Raw genomic sequence first — 19,539 nt, 5'->3', positions numbered from 1 at the left:
ACAGTTTGGTAATGCACTCGCATAATGTGAAACCACGAAGCATTGCTTGTCGGTGGTATGGCCTCTGGTTTACCTGATTTGTCGAACATGGTGCAGCGAGCAATGTCTCCAGCCAATATGGTCCAACCTGGACATCCTACACACAAATTTCTCTGCTGCTTCAATCTTCTTTTCTGTAAGTTGCCCATCACCTAAGCCAGCAAGAAGGATATGGTGTTTGATGATGATGAAGGAAGATTGCTTTGCGTGATTGCTTATTAAAGATGGGGAGTCATATTTCTCCAGGGATGGGTATGTTGGATCTCCATATCTGTGTCTGGCCATCCACAGCCCTATGGGCCGCAAAGATCCCAGACGTGGCTTGTATAACGAGGACCCCATTGGAGATTTAATGGTGAAAAAATTGAATTAGTAGCTTTTAAACAAACATCATCAGTAAAAAACAAAAAACATCATCATTAGGGATGGGAGGGGTTTGAATGGAGGTGGGTAGAGATCTCTGTAACAGTTTGAATGATACAAACACAGGGCACATACTCCAGGGTATCAATGGAAAATTAATAAAAATGGCTTCCAGTGAATTTAAGTGACATACAGTATTTAACAAGCTTGGTATTGGCTTAATGATTAGGGTGGCTGGCTTGGGATCCTAGGGTCCTGAGTTTGAATCCCGGTCGGCCATTGGATTAACACCAGGTGGGGTTGACGAGGACTGTCATCCTTCCGAGATTGGCAAAATGAGTCTCGGTGTACTGGGAATCCACATCTGGTGTGGAGTAGTGCCCCCCAAGACTATGTAGCTTACAGATAGATTGCACGCATGTGCTTTCTATCAGCAACGGTCACCAGAAGAGGCTATGGAATGAATAATAATAACAGTATTTAACAGATGTATCACACACACCACACATTACTGCGAAGCAACTGTACGACATCAAACTTGTCATTTTGGCCCCGATCGGTAATTAGACGCAAGACTTTTGCAACTTCCGAGGTCGCTTAATTGAGGTTGCACAGGCATTTCAGTAAGGAAATAAGTGGTCGCAGGTCGCGTCAAGCGGGTGCTATTTTAATAAAGGATCGGTCCGAGAGATGTTCTTTTGGGAGGAACTTAGTGTTCCGTTAAAGGTAGACGGTCGCTCAAAACAAAGTGTCCGCAAGAGCAGGTTCGACAGAATACGCCCACATACACCAACAGGATTAAGCATTGTATGCATCATTTTTTCACTCACGTGGTGGCACTCCAGTGATGGAGTGCTCTTCGGTGGTGGTGATTTTAGTTTTTAATGTTTACATTGTGCGTTACATCGGTAATATACATTATAGCAGCAAAAATACAACTTTGAAACAGCACCTTTAAATCCAAAATGATAAAGCAATGATTGTTGCTGAAGTCAGCTTTAACAAACATCATAATTGCCCATCAAGAATCAGGGTTTTCGATATGGACTTTAATTGTTCTGCATTGTAATACAGAAGACAAAAAGACAATTAAAACACCACTTTTATTATTATTTATTTTGTTACGGAGGGGAAGATAAAAATTAAAACACTCCTTATTTGACATCTCCGGCGATTAGACCATTATCCCCCCACATATTTGAATTTACCCTGCGACATCATTTGTGAGGTGATGTTTTTCTATCTTCCAGCACCATAGCACATATATTATACACGTATTCCCGTTATCATCCATCTCCCTTGTTTTTTTGTTTTTTTTCAACGTTTGAGTTTAAAGTTGTGTAAGTAAGGTTAAAATACAGGGTTTATGAGTTTGCTAGTTTGAGAACCACTTTGGTCTCTCAATTCAACTGCACCAATACATATTTTAAACCTATGCACCACCGGAATGGAATACAATTTGTGGCCACAGTCAGCAGTGTTTCAGACAAATGTTGCTTGTATTCAGGAAAAAAAAAAATTACCCGTTTTTAACTCTGTCTTTGTGAAAGAGCTGAAAAGTATAACAAAGTTGGTCAAGAAGGTTGTATACAGAACAGTAGGGAAAGACGTGAGTGAAGTGGATTTGCGACATATTTTTAAAAAGCGCACTTCAAGGGTTAAATATCATTCATATTAAAATAACTTTTAATAAAATCCACAAAGATTTGGTCTTCATGACTTTTTCAGCCACCGTCGATCAGTTTGTAAATGTACTTACTGAACCCCAAAACATCCCTGCTCTTTTTCTCTTTCAAACGGAGAGGGTAACAAACACGAGCTGTGACAGTGCGGGGTCATGAAGGAAATTAGAGATAAGAGCTGAGAATCTGGTAAGGCGACTGAAAGCTCGGCCCAGAAGGTCTGCAGTAATCGTACAGGAATATTTCTGGAGAATCAAGAGAGTGAAGAGGTGGGTGTATTGAATTGAGAAAGTGCAGAGTGAATCCGAAACTGAAGCCGGGACTCCAGAGCATATCCTCGGTAATTATTCCTGCGGAGAAAAGGGTGGGGGTGTCAAAGGGGGTCTGCTCACAATTTAAATTATATATTAGACAGTGCCAAAAAGTGAATTACTTCTGCGTCTGCAAAAGAAAAAATGCACACTATTTCACCAAAAAAAAAAATAGAGGATGCAAAAATGCATAAAATACAAAATCGTATTTCAAGTGTTTTCAATTTATCAACTGGATAAACAAGCAAACAGAGATCGACAGACAAACAAACAAGAAGACGTCGTTTTGCACGATACTTGCAAAATCCACCCCTCCCCAAAATAAAATTTGCCATGGATACATCAAATTGCACATTTCATTGAGATTAAAATTGACGATCTTAATCAAAGCTAGGATCAATTGGATTAAAATTGCTGAATTTACAAGTTTAACCTTGAGTTGACCTTTGACCTTAAAATAGTTGGTTTCCCAATTCAGTGATGCACTGTGCAATTGCTATTTAATTTCTAAGTCAAGTGGATGAAAATTGATGATTTTGGAAGTTTGACCTTTGATGTTTTGACCTCAAAAATACTTGGGTTCCCAATTTAGTGACTCAAAATGCAAATGCTTTTCATTTTTCAAGTCAACTGGAAGAAAAATGGCAATTTTTGAGATTTGACCTCATGATGACCTTTGACCTCAAAATCAATAGGCTTCTTCCTTATGACCAACTCTACCATCTGGTGAAGTTTCATGAAGATCGGTTTAAAATTGTGACCTGAAGGCGATAGACAGACAGAAGGAATAACGCACAAGACCAACCAATATACTTGAAAAATCTTCGAATTTGCAAGTAATAAATCTGATATAAAACGAAAAACGGTTTTGGCAGCACCACCTCTTGTTTTGAACAATGCACCTTGTCAGATGAAAAGGCTCATTCGAAAATCCAAGATTTTTGTATCTCGTATTTTTATCATAATTGTTGGCTTTGGAAAACTGCTGCTAAAAATCTGCTAAAAGGAAAACTAACGTAACTCATGATTACCTTGCTATTCAGTACAAGGCAGATTCTAAATGATTTTAAATGTATAGAAAAAGAAAGTTACCCTGGAATTTGGTTATTCATTCTTTTGGCTCCTTCATTTTTCTTCATCATATCGTAAGTCATTTCATTTAGATTTTTCATTCGACCTAACAAGTTCGTTCCTGCTTAGCTCCTCACTCTATCACACAGTGCAACTCTTGCCTTGCTTCCTGCAGCAAAAGGATCGCTTCATCTCTCTTCCCCGCTGCAAAGGCCAAAAGGCTTAGCTCCCAAAGTGCATTGGGAATGAGGTAAGAATCTGAATCATTGCGCAGACGACGATCCCTGGGAAGAAGAAAAAGAAAATTACATGTAAAGCGAAAAAGCAAAAGATACAAAATAAAACAACCACTCCAACCTAACTCCAAAGCAAGTTGTTGTTATCGAATGCATATTGAACTGGGATTTGATTGTGCATTCAGTCCGCCAGTTACATCACTGATATAATTCTGACTTCAAGGTTGGATGGCAGTGGGTATAGGCCATTAAAGAGGCAAACAATGAATTGGGGGCATAACTATGTATACTTAGAGCAAAATAAAAGTTATAGGCAACAATATGTATGGTTAAATGTGATACAGCATAATTGATATACAGTACGTACTGGGAACGGACATGTTGAAAGCATTGAGTAGCGAGGGTAGATTCACCTAATTCCCTGAGACATGCTCCTTTGAGGAACATCACCAAGCATATATCACCTGGAGCTGTGCACATATGGGGTGAAAATGGTTGAAATAAAAACATTAGACATGAGGCAAAAAGACAAAGCAAATCAAAAAGGAATATATATATAAATATATATATATATAATTATATATATACTAGCAGAAGTACCCGGCATTGCCGGGCGGGGGAGGGGGGGGAGGGGAGGGGAACGGGGGGGGGGGGGGGGAGCGAGCCCCTTGGCAAAGTGAGCGATTTTTTTTTCATAGCGTCATAGCGTCATAGCGTTCATAGCGTCATAGCGTTCATAGCGTTTCATAGCGTCATAATGATTTTTTTTTTCATAGCGTCATAGCGTTCATAGCGTCATAGCGTTCATATCGTCATATCGTTCATAGCGTCATAGCGTTCATAGCGTCATAGCGTCATCACGTGATCGCTCTGAGCGAATCAGCGCCCACCTGCTCTGATTCCGTTGATTCCGTGCGCTGAAATGCGCTGAGGTAAATATGAATAAAAAATATGGATCGTCAAATATTTTGAGTTCGGCCATGTTCGTCCCAGGCTCAATGGCCATGTCTATGTCTATGCCAAATATCAAGCACGTAAGCCTCTCCGTTTAGGAGTCTATCGGTAACATTACACACACACACACACACACACACACACAAACTGTGTTTTATATATACTTACTTTTATATATACTTACTTACTTTTCCACGTGACTGTATATATATATATATATATATATATATATATATATATATATATATATATATATATATATATATATATATATATATATATATATATGTCAGCCATTGGGGTTTAAACCCCATGACTCAATTGAGTATAACATCTGAAATTATATATCGTGCTTCTGAAAACTGATTTGAACTCAGCTGCAGGCAGAGGCGAGTGGACAAAATGTGGTTTCGAGGCTCGACGTGCAGGGTGGATCCTTAGCCCAGTAAACAAGTCCTTGAATGTATGTGCCAAACAGTAGATAATATGCTCGCGACCCACGTACAGGGAAAACATGTCGCCAAACGCCTTCTTCACAAAGGGAATAATTAATTATATATCTTTGTAGTTTCTAGTATGTCTCCTAAAATCAAGGATGTAACCAACCTTGGAAAGAAATATAGACATTACATATCCTTGATTGTTATTGTATTCAGCACGTGTATCCAATCATTCATCTACCATTTAGCCTAGTGTATGAGAATATTTTCTTCGGCCTGCGCTCGGGTCTGATATGTTTAAATAAAGAGCCAAAAGGGCTCAGCCTATCCCATGCTTACATCTGTTTGTCCAAGTTTGGCCTTCTGTAGGAAGGGACAATGGGAGGTGTTGTCGTTATGGCCCAGGTTTTGCTATGTCTTTAACGCAGATTCTTGTCTGATATTTTGCTATAAATGAAATGCCTTTTTACTTATTTTTCAGCGAGTGTCTTGAGAAATTGCCCGCTGCGTGTTAGGCGGTGCATTCTTGAGCCTCGCTCCACACTGTGTGTTTGTAATCGATTTTATTAAACATTGTTGCTCTGATTCTTCTTCTTCTTCCTTCCCTTGAGGTCTTCGACCGACAATTTTGGTGTCAGGAGTGGGATCATCCAAGTGTGCAGACGAGGTGGACCCTCACGTTCCAGGTCGGGAAGGAGGCCTGCCGGCACCTAATTTGGGTAAGCATTTTTGCACATCGAAATTGAAGCCTCCTGCCTTGCTTTGGACGTGTGGACCTCTGTCGGCTGTACCACCTGGCTTGCATTCCGAACCATATTTAGTTTAAACCAGAGCAGCAGTGGGTAATGAATCGATTATACAGGGCGCGCGAGATAAGGAGGGATATCCCTCAGGTAAGCTTCCTGCGTGGGAAGCAGGTAGACCCATATGTGGGTGATAGATAATAGGTGTTAAGTTACTCCGGCGTGAGAACTGCGTTTAAGGTTAGGGATCGGGGGGCGACCCGATCTTAGGACTACCAGGAGGGACTAACCCAAGAAGGTAGGAAGAATGGGTAATAGGAAAGGAAAGGAGGGAGAGCCTTTGAAGAACACTCCAGCGTTTTATATGAAAAGAAATTATGGGTATGCTGCTTTGCAACCGAGCAAGGCATGGACTATATTGACCGAGGGTTTGAATACGCCTTGGCCAGAGGAAGGGTCATTTGCAATAGACAGGTTAGATGTGTTATATGGGGCTTTAGATGCCCTAGAGAAGAAGAAGAAGAGACTCCCACCTGATTCATGGAAGGTCTATAGTTGGTGGAAGGTGGAGGCCTTGAAGAGACAGGCAGCCTCCAGACAAGCGAGTTTGCGAGGAGAGTTGGGCAAATACCAGAATGAGCGCAAACAGGGTCGGAAGAAACAGGATAAACAGATGAAGGCGCTCGCAGCGCAGACAAGTCAGAGGCTAATGGTAGCCCGGATTAATTCCGATGAGAAGGAACAGGATGAGGAAGATGAAATCCCTGTTTCCTATTCCCCCCATGGTCCAGTCCCAGGATCTAAGGCACGTTCCCGACACCAGGGCGCTATAGGGGAAACAAATGGGAGACCCCCTAGAGTTCATAAGACCCCACAACCATCAGCCCCTCAAGTCGAGGACGATGGAGATAGCAGCACAGACACCCCGGGGTTTCCACCCCCGATAGGTCCAGGTCAGAAAGTTTACCCTTCACTAGTGGAGTATCAGGCACCAGTGCAACGTGCGATAGAAACAAAGGGAGTGTTCCCCATGCGATGCGTGGGAATAGACGCAAACGGCGTGGCAGTAAGGCAACGTGTGCCTTGGAAAGAATCTGATTTAACGGCCATGCAAAAGAGGGTTCAGGAAATGTTGATCGACCAACCTTTGGATATAGTAATATTGCTCCGTCACTGGATTACAGAGGATGCCCCAGATTGGAGAGATATTTGTCATTTGGGAGCATCTATATTGCCACCAAAGGTATGGGCAAAGGCTAAAACCCTTTCATTATGGCCAATAGATGACCCCATGGCTCGGAACCCACCCATGACCGGAAACGATTGGGACATTTTGAAAAATCATCTCCTGACCAACATTGGCAATGCGCTCGCACCACCTGGAGGGCCAGATTGGGGAAGAATTGGGAACATAAAACAGAAAGCAGGAGAGACTATCGGCGACTATCGAGAGAGAATAGAAAAAGCGATAGCTCGATGGGGCGGGTTAGGATTAATCCAAGTCGAGGACCTACCCGCTCCCCTGGTGAACAATTACCTAGTAGAAGGGCTTCGGCCCGCATTAAAAAAACAAGTGCATGCCGTCCTTTTCGGTTGGAAAGGAATGGGGACCAATGAATTATGTACAAAACTTGAACAATGTCCGGGCTCCTCTTCGGAGGAAAAAAAGGAAATTAAAGAAGAAATGTTGCAGATGTTAGTAAGGGAAAAATTGGCCCAGCAACAAACAACAAGAACAATGGGGAGCAAGAAGAAACAAAAGGGGGCAAAAATAATGGGAAGTGACAGTGAGAGTGAGTCAAGTGATGACGAGACACTCGGTCCGGCACTGCAGGCAGCTGTGATGCAAGTACTCCGGGAACCACAAGGGCCTAGTGGGCCAGGAAATCAGACGTGGAGACAACCCCAACAACTCCAACAACCCCAATGGGCTATTCCACCATGTTCTGTGCCAGGTCCCCCACCGGCCTATTGGCCACCACAAACACCCATGCCAGGATGGGCACCGCAATGGGGACTCTCCAATATGGGCCCCACCCCATGGGTTACCCCCAATTCGGGCATGCCATACGGGCCTTGTGCCCCAGTCCAACAAATGCCGAGGGGAGGGCAAGGGCGCCCACCTCCCTACAAAGGGGGGCGAAGGCCAAACCAACAGGGGGGTCCAGGACAGGGACCCCCAGGGAGAGGGGCATGCTTTGAATGTGGACAGATGGGCCACTGGAGACGGGATTGTCCAAATTGTCCAAGGGGACCACGAAGACCCCAGGGACAGCAAGGGCCGACATATGGAAACGCCTATTGACGGGACGAATGCGGGCCGCCAAAGGAATGTCCATTGATAACAATGACCCCAGATGAGGAACCGACCTTGACGTTAGATGTAAATGGACAACCACTAAAATTCTTAGTGGATACCGGTGCGACTCGCAGTTGTATCAATAAGGGACAACTACCTACTTTGAAACCGACACACAAAAGCGTCCAAATCCAGGGCGTTTCAGGAAAATTAGAAACTCTCCCCGTATCAAAGGAGACCCGAGTAATGTTCGGACCGCTAGAAGCTAAGCATGCATTTCTCATGACCACTACTGCCCCAACTAATTTACTAGGACGGGATTTGCTGTGTCGATTAGGTTGTGACATTGCGTGCACCAAGGAAGGTGTATACGTCGACGTCAGAGAATCGAACCGTGATTTGTTAATGATGGCATTGCAGCGCGCCAGCCCCACCGTGTATTGGTGGCGGTTGGAGGAAGGGGCTTTAGCAACATGGACCTACGTGATTGACACGATTGGCGCGCAAACGCAAGAAATTCGTGATTGGCTAGAAGAACACCACATAGCCACAAAATTGAAATATAATCCGCCGCATTGCACCGCATGTTATGACGCGACTGGAAGCGATGATTATTATTTAGACATGGTTGCGGCAGCTTTAGGGGAAACCTCTGATCTTCAATTATCACACATATGGATTGGCCGAGAAGGCATTGAGATTACGGTAACCTTGTCGCCACGCCAGAGATCAAAGGCTAAGTACCCCGAGGGGATGGTAGCGCATGTTACCCTTAGCACCGCCAGAGGATGGCCACCCGAGAGCATTGGATGGATGATGGACAGACTGCGGAAAACGCCAGTAAGGCGTCGATACAATGTTGAACACCGAACGGTCCATGTGTTGGACAACAATGAAGGGTTCATAATTAATTTGGCACCTCAAGACAGACGAGTTCGATTTGAGATGGTGGAACTGCCACCCAAAGCGGCACATATGGTCAGGGCGGTCCCCACGACTCCAGGGGACTCCGATGGATTGCTCGATACCGTCACCCCGTCACTATGGGCGCAACACGAGAATGAAGTAGGGCGCATTAAGAATGCACCTCCGTTGGTGATTCCAATTAAAGAAGGGTTACCTTTACCACACATTCGGCAGTACCCACTTCGGCACGAGGCTGACGCAGGCATTTTTCCGGTGATAGAATCACTCGTGCAGCAGGGAATAATAATCGAAACCAACAGCCCATGTAACTCCCCCATTTTCCCAGTGCCAAAACCAATGACAGGAAAGTGGCGCTTTGTGCAGGATATGCGAGAGATTAATAAAATAATTCAGGGTATTCATCCGGTTGTACCAAATGCAGAAGTTTTGATGACTTCCATTCCGCCAGATGCTACACATTTTACAGTCATAGACTTGTGTTCCGCCTTCTTTTCAGTGCCAATAGCTCCAGAGTCCCAGTATCTTTTCGCTTTCACCTTCCGGGGGAGACAATTCACCTGGACAGTGCTTCCGCAGGGTTTCGCAAATAGCCCCACCTTGTTTTCACGAGCGCTGCACCGCGATCTCGCAGATGTCCAATTGGAAGGCGGCTCGGTGCTGTTGCAGTACATCGACGACTTATTAATCTGCTCTCCATCCAAGGCAGCCTGCGAGACGGATTCACTAGCGCTGTTAAATGCGCTAGCCGAGAAAGGCCACAAAGTAGGCCGGGAAAAATTGCAATTTGTGCGGGAGATAGTTACATACTTGGGACACGCGATTTCGCATGGGAGACGCGAGCTCAACGCGAGCCGGGTCACGGCCATCATGGAAACCCCGTTGCCTCGTACACAAAGGGAGGTGTTGCGATTTTTGGGAATGGCAGGGTACTGTCGTACATGGATAATTGACTATGCGTTATTAGCAAAACCTCTATATGAGGCGACGAAAAACGACCAGCCACGGATGGTGAACTGGACGGACAATCGAATACGCTGCTACGAAGGACTCAAACGAGCCCTGATAACGGCCCCAACCTTAGGCCTTCCCGATTATAAAAAGGCCTTCACACTTTTCACCCATGCAGTAGGGGGTTTCGCGCAATCCGTGTTAACTCAGACTCATGGAGATAGGGAACGTCCAGTAGCCTATTTCAGCAAAAAGCTTGATGCGGTAGAACAAGGCTTTCCGCTGTACTTACAAGCCGTGGCGGCTGCCCGATACGCAGTTGAGCGGACGGCCGACATAGTTATGGGACATCCGGTCCTTTTACAGGTACCGCATTGCGTCCATACACTACTACAACAGCGAAACACACAGCATCTCACAGCCACTCGACTGATGCAATACGAAACGGCATTAATTATGGCACCCAACGTGACGGTGATGCGGTGTACCATTCTTAACCCAGCGACACTTTTGCCAACAAAGGAGGAGGGAATCCCGCACGTTTGCACGGACGTGGTCCAATTAATATCAACAGTAAGGCCTGACTTACAGGACACTCCGCTACAGGAAGCCGATCATACCTATTACGTCGATGGTTCAGCCAAACGGGCTTGGGACGGATCCCTGTTATCTGGGTACGCAGTATGCTCGGATACGGAGACGGTCGAAAGCGGCCGCCTCCCGCCCACCTGGTCAGCACAACAAGCTGAACTGTACGCACTCACGAGAGCGTGCGAAGTAAGCGAGGAAAAAGCAGTGACAATTTATACAGACTCGGCATACGCACACGGAGTGGTCCACGACAAAGGGGCCATATGGAAAATGAGAGGGTTCCTCACTTCAGCGGGAGCACTCATTAAAAATGGGGACTTAGTGCGAAATCTGCTTCATAGTATTATGCTTCCACGTGAAATAGCTGTAGTTAAATGCCGAGGTCACCAGCGTACAGACGACGCTGTGGCCCGTGGAAACGCCCGAGCCGACGAAGCAGCAGCACTAGCGGCAAACCAACAAGTTGGGTATAATATGCCAGTAGTTACGCGCAAACAGGGCACTAAAGCGACTGCCCAGACAGATGTTCCGACATCCGCACCTACAGAGTTCGATGTAATACAATTACAAGCCGCGGCCTCAAACGTAGAACATCAAAATTGGATTAAATTGGGAGCTCAGCGCCCTGCAGAAGGACAAATGTGGACGATTAATGACAAACCCGTGGCACCGCGAGCTTTATTGCCATGGTTGGCACGCATGGCGCATCAAAATGGCCATGTGTGCCATAGGGGGGTGATGAGGCAGGTCACTTCCACCTGGGCAGCACCAGGCCTTTCGACTGTGGTTACCATGGTCTGTCGCTCGTGCGCTATATGTCAACGGCATAATAGGGGGGCACCCCCCAGACGCCGCCACAACGTGGGTCACCCGGCTCCCGTCGGGCCGTTCTGTCATATCCAGTTCGATTTTTTCAATTTACCGCCTTGTATGTCCTTTAAGCATGTATTGGTAGTGGTGGACATGTTCACCAAGTGGGTGGAGGCCTACCCATGCGTCAGGGCTGACGCTATAACGGTGGCCAAGTGCCTTTTGCGGCACTTTATATGTCGATTCGGTGTCCCGCAGAAAGTGTCATCCGATCAGGGCGGGCACTTCACAGGTGACGTCATTAAAGCCGTGTTAAAGGCCTTGGGAGTGATACAGTCGTTCCACTGTGTTTACTGCCCGCAATCGGCGGGACTTGTAGAACGAACGAATGGCACACTGAAAGGTAAGTTGGCAAAGATTTGCGACGATACAGGCCTCAAGTGGCCGGAGGCCCTTCCGCTAGCGTTAATGAGCGTGCGCTCCACTCCAGGGCGCACCACTGGTCTCTCTCCGCACGAGATATTAATGGGTCGGCCCATGAGTTTGCCGGTATCGGCGCCAGTGGATATGGCAGCCCTTGAATTACCTATCATGGATGACATGCTTCTAAAGTTTTGCATAGGTTTGTCCCATGTGGCACGCAGCATACATGAACGCGTTCGGGAGGCCCTGCCGGAGCCAACAAGCAAGCCTATCCACACCTTCGAGGCAGGAGATTACGTGCTGGTGAAGCATTTCACCCGTAAGACTGCGCTCGAACCAAGGTGGACGGGGCCATACCAAGTTCTTTTGATCACACCAACAGCGGTGTTTTGTGAGGGCAAGTCGTCCTGGGTACATGCCACACATTGTAAGTTGGCCATACCCACAAACACAGACACCTCAAACGCACCACCACAGATCGAGGATGCTGCACCACCGCCTGTTAGGGGTGGCAATCACACTTAGTTTAATATACCGCTTTGCCAGCACTGCACCTGCCGCGTCACGCCTCAAGTGGGGGGACACGAGGGCATGGGCGAACACGGAGACATATGCATATGGCGACCAAACCATTAAGGTCTACCGGCAGAGAGTTATCTGGGGCCAGGGGCTAAAACAGGTGTCTGCAACAGGTGCATGGGATGCTAAGAGAGGTATTAGAGGACATTGGATTGACTTTAAATTGAAATGAAAATTGAAAGGGTGGATTAGGAAAATGAATTTGTTCAAATAATCGTGGCATCTGTGGGATGCAACAATTTTGTGCCAGAATAGTGTATGGGAGCCGTCATCTGGGAAGCGTCGTTAAATGGCAGTAGGTTTAGACAGATATTGAAAGGGTTCGTGCAATGTCATTTTGGGGCTTATGGCTCGCCATTGTCTGTCGGCCAGTTATGGTGGGCAGAGGGAAGAGGGAGTGATACTGCTCTGGCCTCTTGCTCGGCAGAATTGAGTATTGCTGGTTTTACCCCTGTTCAAAATTGAGCTCTCGAGAGCTGATTAACATTAGGATGCATCTCTCAAGGGACCCCTGGGTGGTCTCGAGAGCTGAGGTGTGAAATATGATGACGTTGTCTTATGGACACTTTGTGAGTGGCTAGACACGTGCCTGAAAGGGGAAATTGTATTCATAACTCATGTGGGTTGTGTCTGAAGAAAAGGTTTAAAGGGAAGTGTGAAGAAGGTCATGGAAAGTGCAAAGATGATTGGAGTGGAAAGTCGACTCAGATGGATTACTTGTCAATGACAGGTGACTGCAGGAATTGATGAGAAAGTGGAGGGAAAGGTATAAAAAGTTAATGGAAAAGACAGGAAATAAAGAAAAGTGGTTAGTTATGGACTGTTGTTTCGTGATAAGAAGGTGATACAAGGGGTTGGCTTGCACTGGGGGGAAATGGTTGGTAAATCATGTATTATTAGATGTAGGGAAGATGATTAAAAGGAAGGTATTTTCGGAAATTGGTGAAAGTAAATATGGCATTCGAATTTCCAGACACGACACAGGAAATGCGGCTATGAATAAGCCAACCATCTGAGAGATAAGGTAACTAAATGCCAATTGGTGGGACGGGGGGCTAGGAATTTGACCATGGTGTGTGTAAGAAAGTATTTTACAGGATGGAAAGTGAAGAAGCCGCCGACAACGACTATGGTTCTGACCACAAAGGCCGTCGACCTGAATGGGCCCTTCAACAAGGCAGTTGTGACCAGCGCTCCAGAAAATTGTATTGAATTTTGTGATGACTGTGATACTTGTGTTGATCCCATGTGGGAACTGGCTGCTGCCTGTATTGATTTTTGTGATGACTGTGATACTTGTGTGGCAAGAGGAGGTGGCTTTAGGGATCTATGATTCCTGGCTTGAAATCGATGAACCTATTGATGCTTGGGATTCTGATAATGATGATTTTAGTTGGGATGATTATACCTGTGATTTAGAAAGTGTAGGTTCTTTTAAAGGTTATTGCTATTATGCCAGCAGTAAGGAGCGGATGGCAAACATGTATCCGGAAGAACCACCCTCACCACCACTTACACCACCCAGCAATCACATGTACAAAGCTTGATGGCATTGGACGTCGATTGTTTGCCCTAATTCGCGAGGACCACGCCTGCATAAAGAGGGCCCCTAAATCTGGCTGGCAACCGGGTCGCACCTATGCCGCTGCGAGGGTGGATTCGGAATCCGGCCGGGCGGCAGCAATCTCTTAACCAGGCGCCGTCGTCGCGAATTATGGCTAACAATTCATACGTTGAATGTTAGACGGCCAGTTAGGGCCGATATCTTTCTTGAGCATGCGTGACGCTGTATCGCGCCTGGCATGTGACTAATTGGGATGCTGACCACTGGGATATACGGTGTCTTTCCAAGGAGGTGTCTTGTAAAGACAAAGGAAGGAACTGTCAGCCATTGGGGTTTAAACCCCATGACTCAATTGAGTATAACATCTGAAATTATATATCGTGCTTCTGAAAACTGATTTGAACTCAGCTGCAGGCAGAGGCGAGTGGACAAAATGTGGTTTCGAGGCTCGACGTGCAGGGTGGATCCTTAGCCCAGTAAACAAGTCCTTGAATGTATGTGCCAAACAGTAGATAATATGCTCGCGACCCACGTACAGGGAAAACATGTCGCCAAACGCCTTCTTCACAAAGGGAATAATTAATTATATATCTTTGTAGTTTCTAGTATGTCTCCTAAAATCAAGGATGTAACCAACCTTGGAAAGAAATATAGACATTACATATCCTTGATTGTTATTGTATTCAGCACGTGTATCCAATCATTCATCTACCATTTAGCCTAGTGTATGAGAATATTTTCTTCGGCCTGCGCTCGGGTCTGATATGTTTAAATAAAGAGCCAAAAGGGCTCAGCCTATCCCATGCTTACATCTGTTTGTCCAAGTTTGGCCTTCTGTAGGAAGGGACAATGGGAGGTGTTGTCGTTATGGCCCAGGTTTTGCTATGTCTTTAGCGTAGATTCTTGTCTGATATTTTGCTATAAATGAAATGCCTTTTTACTTATTTTTCAGCGAGTGTCTTGAGAAATTGCCCGCTGCGTGTTAGGCGGTGCATTCTTGAGCCTCGCTCCACACTGTGTGTTTGTAATCGATTTTATTAAACATTGTTGCTCTGATTCTTCTTCTTCTTCCTTCCCTTGAGGTCTTCGACCGACAATTTTGGTGTCAGGAGTGGGATCATCCAACTGTGCAGACGAGGTGGACCCTCACGTTCCAGGTCAGGAAGGAGGCCTGCCGGCACCTAATTTGGGTAAGCATTTTTGCACATCGAAATTGAAGCCTCCTGCCTTGCTTTGGACGTGTGGACCTCTGTCGGCTGTACCACCTGGCTTGCATTCCGAACCATATTTAGTTTAAACCAGAGCAGCAGTGGGTAATGAATCGATTATACAGGGCGCGCGAGATAAGGAGGGATATCCCTCAGGTAAGCTTCCTGCGTGGGAAGCAGGTAGACCCATATGTGGGTGATAGATAATAGGTGTTAAGTTACTCCGGCGTGAGAACTGCGTTTAAGGTTAGGGATCGGGGGGCGACCCGATCTTAGGACTACCAGGAGGGACTAACCCAAGAAGGTAGGAAGAATGGGTAATAGGAAAGGAAAGGAGGGAGAGCCTTTGAAGAACACTCCAGCGTTTTATATGAAAAGAAATTATGGGTATGCTGCTTTGCAACCGAGCAAGGCATGGACTATATTGACCGAGGGTTTGAATACGCCTTGGCCAGAGGAAGGGTCATTTGCAATAGACAGGTTAGATGTGTTATATGGGGCTTTAGATGCCCTAGAGAAGAAGAAGAAGAGACTCCCACCTGATTCATGGAAGGTCTATAGTTGGTGGAAGGTGGAGGCCTTGAAGAGACAGGCAGCCTCCAGACAAGCGAGTTTGCGAGGAGAGTTGGGCAAATACCAGAATGAGCGCAAACAGGGTCGGAAGAAACAGGATAAACAGATGAAGGCGCTCGCAGCGCAGACAAGTCAGAGGCTAATGGTAGCCCGGATTAATTCCGATGAGAAGGAACAGGATGAGGAAGATGAAATCCCTGTTTCCTATTCCCCCCATGGTCCAGTCCCAGGATCTAAGGCACGTTCCCGACACCAGGGCGCTATAGGGGAAACAAATGGGAGACCCCCTAGAGTTCATAAGACCCCACAACCATCAGCCCCTCAAGTCGAGGACGATGGAGATAGCAGCACAGACACCCCGGGGTTTCCACCCCCGATAGGTCCAGGTCAGAAAGTTTACCCTTCACTAGTGGAGTATCAGGCACCAGTGCAACGTGCGATAGAAACAAAGGGAGTGTTCCCCATGCGATGCGTGGGAATAGACGCAAACGGCGTGGCAGTAAGGCAACGTGTGCCTTGGAAAGAATCTGATTTAACGGCCATGCAAAAGAGGGTTCAGGAAATGTTGATCGACCAACCTTTGGATATAGTAATATTGCTCCGTCACTGGATTACAGAGGATGCCCCAGATTGGAGAGATATTTGTCATTTGGGAGCATCTATATTGCCACCAAAGGTATGGGCAAAGGCTAAAACCCTTTCATTATGGCCAATAGATGACCCCATGGCTCGGAACCCACCCATGACCGGAAACGATTGGGACATTTTGAAAAATCATCTCCTGACCAACATTGGCAATGCGCTCGCACCACCTGGAGGGCCAGATTGGGGAAGAATTGGGAACATAAAACAGAAAGCAGGAGAGACTATCGGCGACTATCGAGAGAGAATAGAAAAAGCGATAGCTCGATGGGGCGGGTTAGGATTAATCCAAGTCGAGGACCTACCCGCTCCCCTGGTGAACAATTACCTAGTAGAAGGGCTTCGGCCCGCATTAAAAAAACAAGTGCATGCCGTCCTTTTCGGTTGGAAAGGAATGGGGACCAATGAATTATGTACAAAACTTGAACAATGTCCGGGCTCCTCTTTGGAGGAAAAAAAGGAAATTAAAGAAGAAATGTTGCAGATGTTAGTAAGGGAAAAATTGGCCCAGCAACAAACAACAAGAACAATGGGGAGCAAGAAGAAACAAAAGGGGGCAAAAATAATGGGAAGTGACAGTGAGAGTGAGTCAAGTGATGACGAGACACTCGGTCCGGCACTGCAGGCAGCTGTGATGCAAGTACTCCGGGAACCACAAGGGCCTAGTGGGCCAGGAAATCAGACGTGGAGACAACCCCAACAACTCCAACAACCCCAATGGGCTGTTCCACCATGTTCTGTGCCAGGTCCCCCACCGGCCTATTGGCCACCACAAACACCCATGCCAGGATGGGCACCGCAATGGGGACCCTCCAATATGGGCCCCACCCCATGGGTTACCCCCAATTCGGGCATGCCATACGGGCCTTGTGCCCCAGTCCAACAAATGCCGAGGGGAGGGCAAGGGCGCCCACCTCCCTACAAAGGGGGGCGAAGGCCAAACCAACAGGGGGGTCCAGGACAGGGACCCCCAGGGAGAGGGGCATGCTTTGAATGTGGACAGATGGGCCACTGGAGACGGGATTGTCCAAATTGTCCAAGGGGACCACGAAGACCCCAGGGACAGCAAGGGCCGACATATGGAAACGCCTATTGACGGGACGAATGCGGGCCACCAAAGGAATGTCCATTGATAACAATGACCCCAGATGAGGAACCGACCTTGACGTTAGATGTAAATGGACAACCACTAAATTTCTTAGTGGATACCGGTGCGACTCGCAGTTGTATCAATAAGGGACAACTACCTACTTTGAAACCGACACACAAAAGCATCCAAATCCAGGGCGTTTCAGGAAAATTAGAAACTCTCCCCGTATCAAAGGAGACCCGAGTAATGTTCGGACCGCTAGAAGCTAAGCATGCATTTCTCATGACCACTACTGCCCCAACTAATTTACTAGGACGGGATTTGCTGTGTCGATTAGGTTGTGACATTGCGTGCACCAAGGAAGGTGTATACGTCGACGTCAGAGAATCGAACCGTGATTTGTTAATGATGGCATTGCAGCGCGCCAGCCCCACCGTGTATTGGTGGCGGTTGGAGGAAGGGGCTTTAGCAACATGGACCTACATGATTGACACGATTGGCGCGCAAACGCAAGAAATTCGTGATTGGCTAGAAGAACACCACATAGCCACAAAATTGAAATATAATCCGCCGCATTGCACCGCATGTTATGACGCGACTGGAAGCGATGATTATTATTTAGACATGGTTGCGGCAGCTTTAGGGGAAACCTCTGATCTTCAATTATCACACATATGGATTGGCCGAGAAGGCATTGGGATTACGGTAACCTTGTCGCCACGCCAGAGATCAAAGGCTAAGTACCCCGAGGGGATGGTAGCGCATGTTACCCTTAGCACCGCCAGAGGATGGCCACCCGAGAGCATTGGATGGATGATGGACAGACTGCGGAAAACGCCAGTAAGGCATCGATACAATGTTGAACACCGAACGGTCCATGTGTTGGACAACAATGAAGGGTTCATAATTAATTTGGCACCTCAAGACAGACGAGTTCGATTTGAGATGGTGGAACTGCCACCCAAAGCGGCACATATGGTCAGGGCGGTCCCCACGACTCCAGGGGACTCCGATGGATTGCTCGATACCGTCACCCCGTCACTATGGGCGCAACACGAGAATGAAGTAGGGCGCATTAAGAATGCACCTCCGTTGGTGATTCCAATTAAAGAAGGGTTACCTTTACCACACATTCGGCAGTACCCACTTCGGCACGAGGCTGACGCAGGCATTTTTCCGGTGATAGAATCACTCGTGCAGCAGGGAATAATAATCGAAACCAACAGCATATGTAACTCCCCCATTTTCCCAGTGCCAAAACCAATGACAGGAAAGTGGCGCTTTGTGCAGGATATGCGAGAGATTAATAAAATAATTCAGGGTATTCATCCGGTTGTACCAAATGCAGAAGTTTTGATGACTTCCATTCCGCCAGATGCTACACATTTTACAGTCATAGACTTGTGTTCCGCCTTCTTTTCAGTGCCAATAGCTCCAGAGTCCCAGTATCTTTTCGCTTTCACCTTCCGGGGGAGACAATTCACCTGGACAGTGCTTCCGCAGGGTTTCGCAAATAGCCCCACCTTGTTTTCACGAGCGCTGCACCGCGATCTCGCAGATGTCCAATTGGAAGGCGGCTCGGTGCTGTTGCAGTACATCGACGACTTATTAATCTGCTCTCCATCCAAGGCAGCCTGCGAGACGGATTCACTAGCGCTGCTAAATGCGCTAGCCGAGAAAGGCCACAAAGTAGGCCGGGAAAAATTGCAATTTGTGCGGGAGATAGTTACATACTTGGGACACGCGATTTCGCATGGGAGACGCGAGCTCAACGCGAGCCGGGTCACGGCCATCATGGAAACCCCGTTGCCTCGTACACAAAGGGAGGTGTTGCGATTTTTGGGAATGGCAGGGTACTGTCGTACATGGATAATTGACTATGCGTTATTAGCAAAACCTCTATATGAGGCGACGAAAAACGACCAGCCACGGATGGTGAACTGGACGGACAATCGAATACGCTGCTACGAAGGACTCAAACGAGCCCTGATAACGGCCCCAACCTTAGGCCTTCCCGATTATAAAAAGGCCTTCACACTTTTCACC

General features: G+C 46.8%; 1 protein-coding gene across 1 annotated transcript in view; it reads right to left on the bottom strand.

Annotated features, from left to right (window-relative positions):
- Window positions 1–1,265: 1,265 nt before the first annotated feature.
- The window catches only part of LOC144892694 (tetratricopeptide repeat protein 39A-like), a 63,451-nt gene continuing 45,177 nt past the window's right edge, over window positions 1,266–19,539 (bottom strand). Inside the window, exons 5-7 of the mRNA XM_078780857.1 lie at window positions 4,070–4,172; window positions 3,628–3,750; window positions 1,266–2,434 (exon numbers count right to left, since the gene is read on the bottom strand). Of these exons, the coding sequence (XP_078636983.1) occupies window positions 2,338–2,434; window positions 3,628–3,750; window positions 4,070–4,172 (323 nt within the window). The 3' untranslated portion in view covers window positions 1,266–2,337. The remainder of the gene's footprint in view (window positions 2,435–3,627; window positions 3,751–4,069; window positions 4,173–19,539) is intronic.

Source organism: Myxine glutinosa, chromosome 6 (assembly GCF_964187855.1).
Source record: "Myxine glutinosa chromosome 6, kmMyxGlut1.1, whole genome shotgun sequence".
Classification (NCBI taxonomy): Eukaryota; Metazoa; Chordata; class Myxini; order Myxiniformes; family Myxinidae; genus Myxine; species Myxine glutinosa.
The sequence above is the reverse complement of the archived record's forward strand: the minus strand, read 5'-3'. Positions and strand labels throughout refer to the sequence as shown.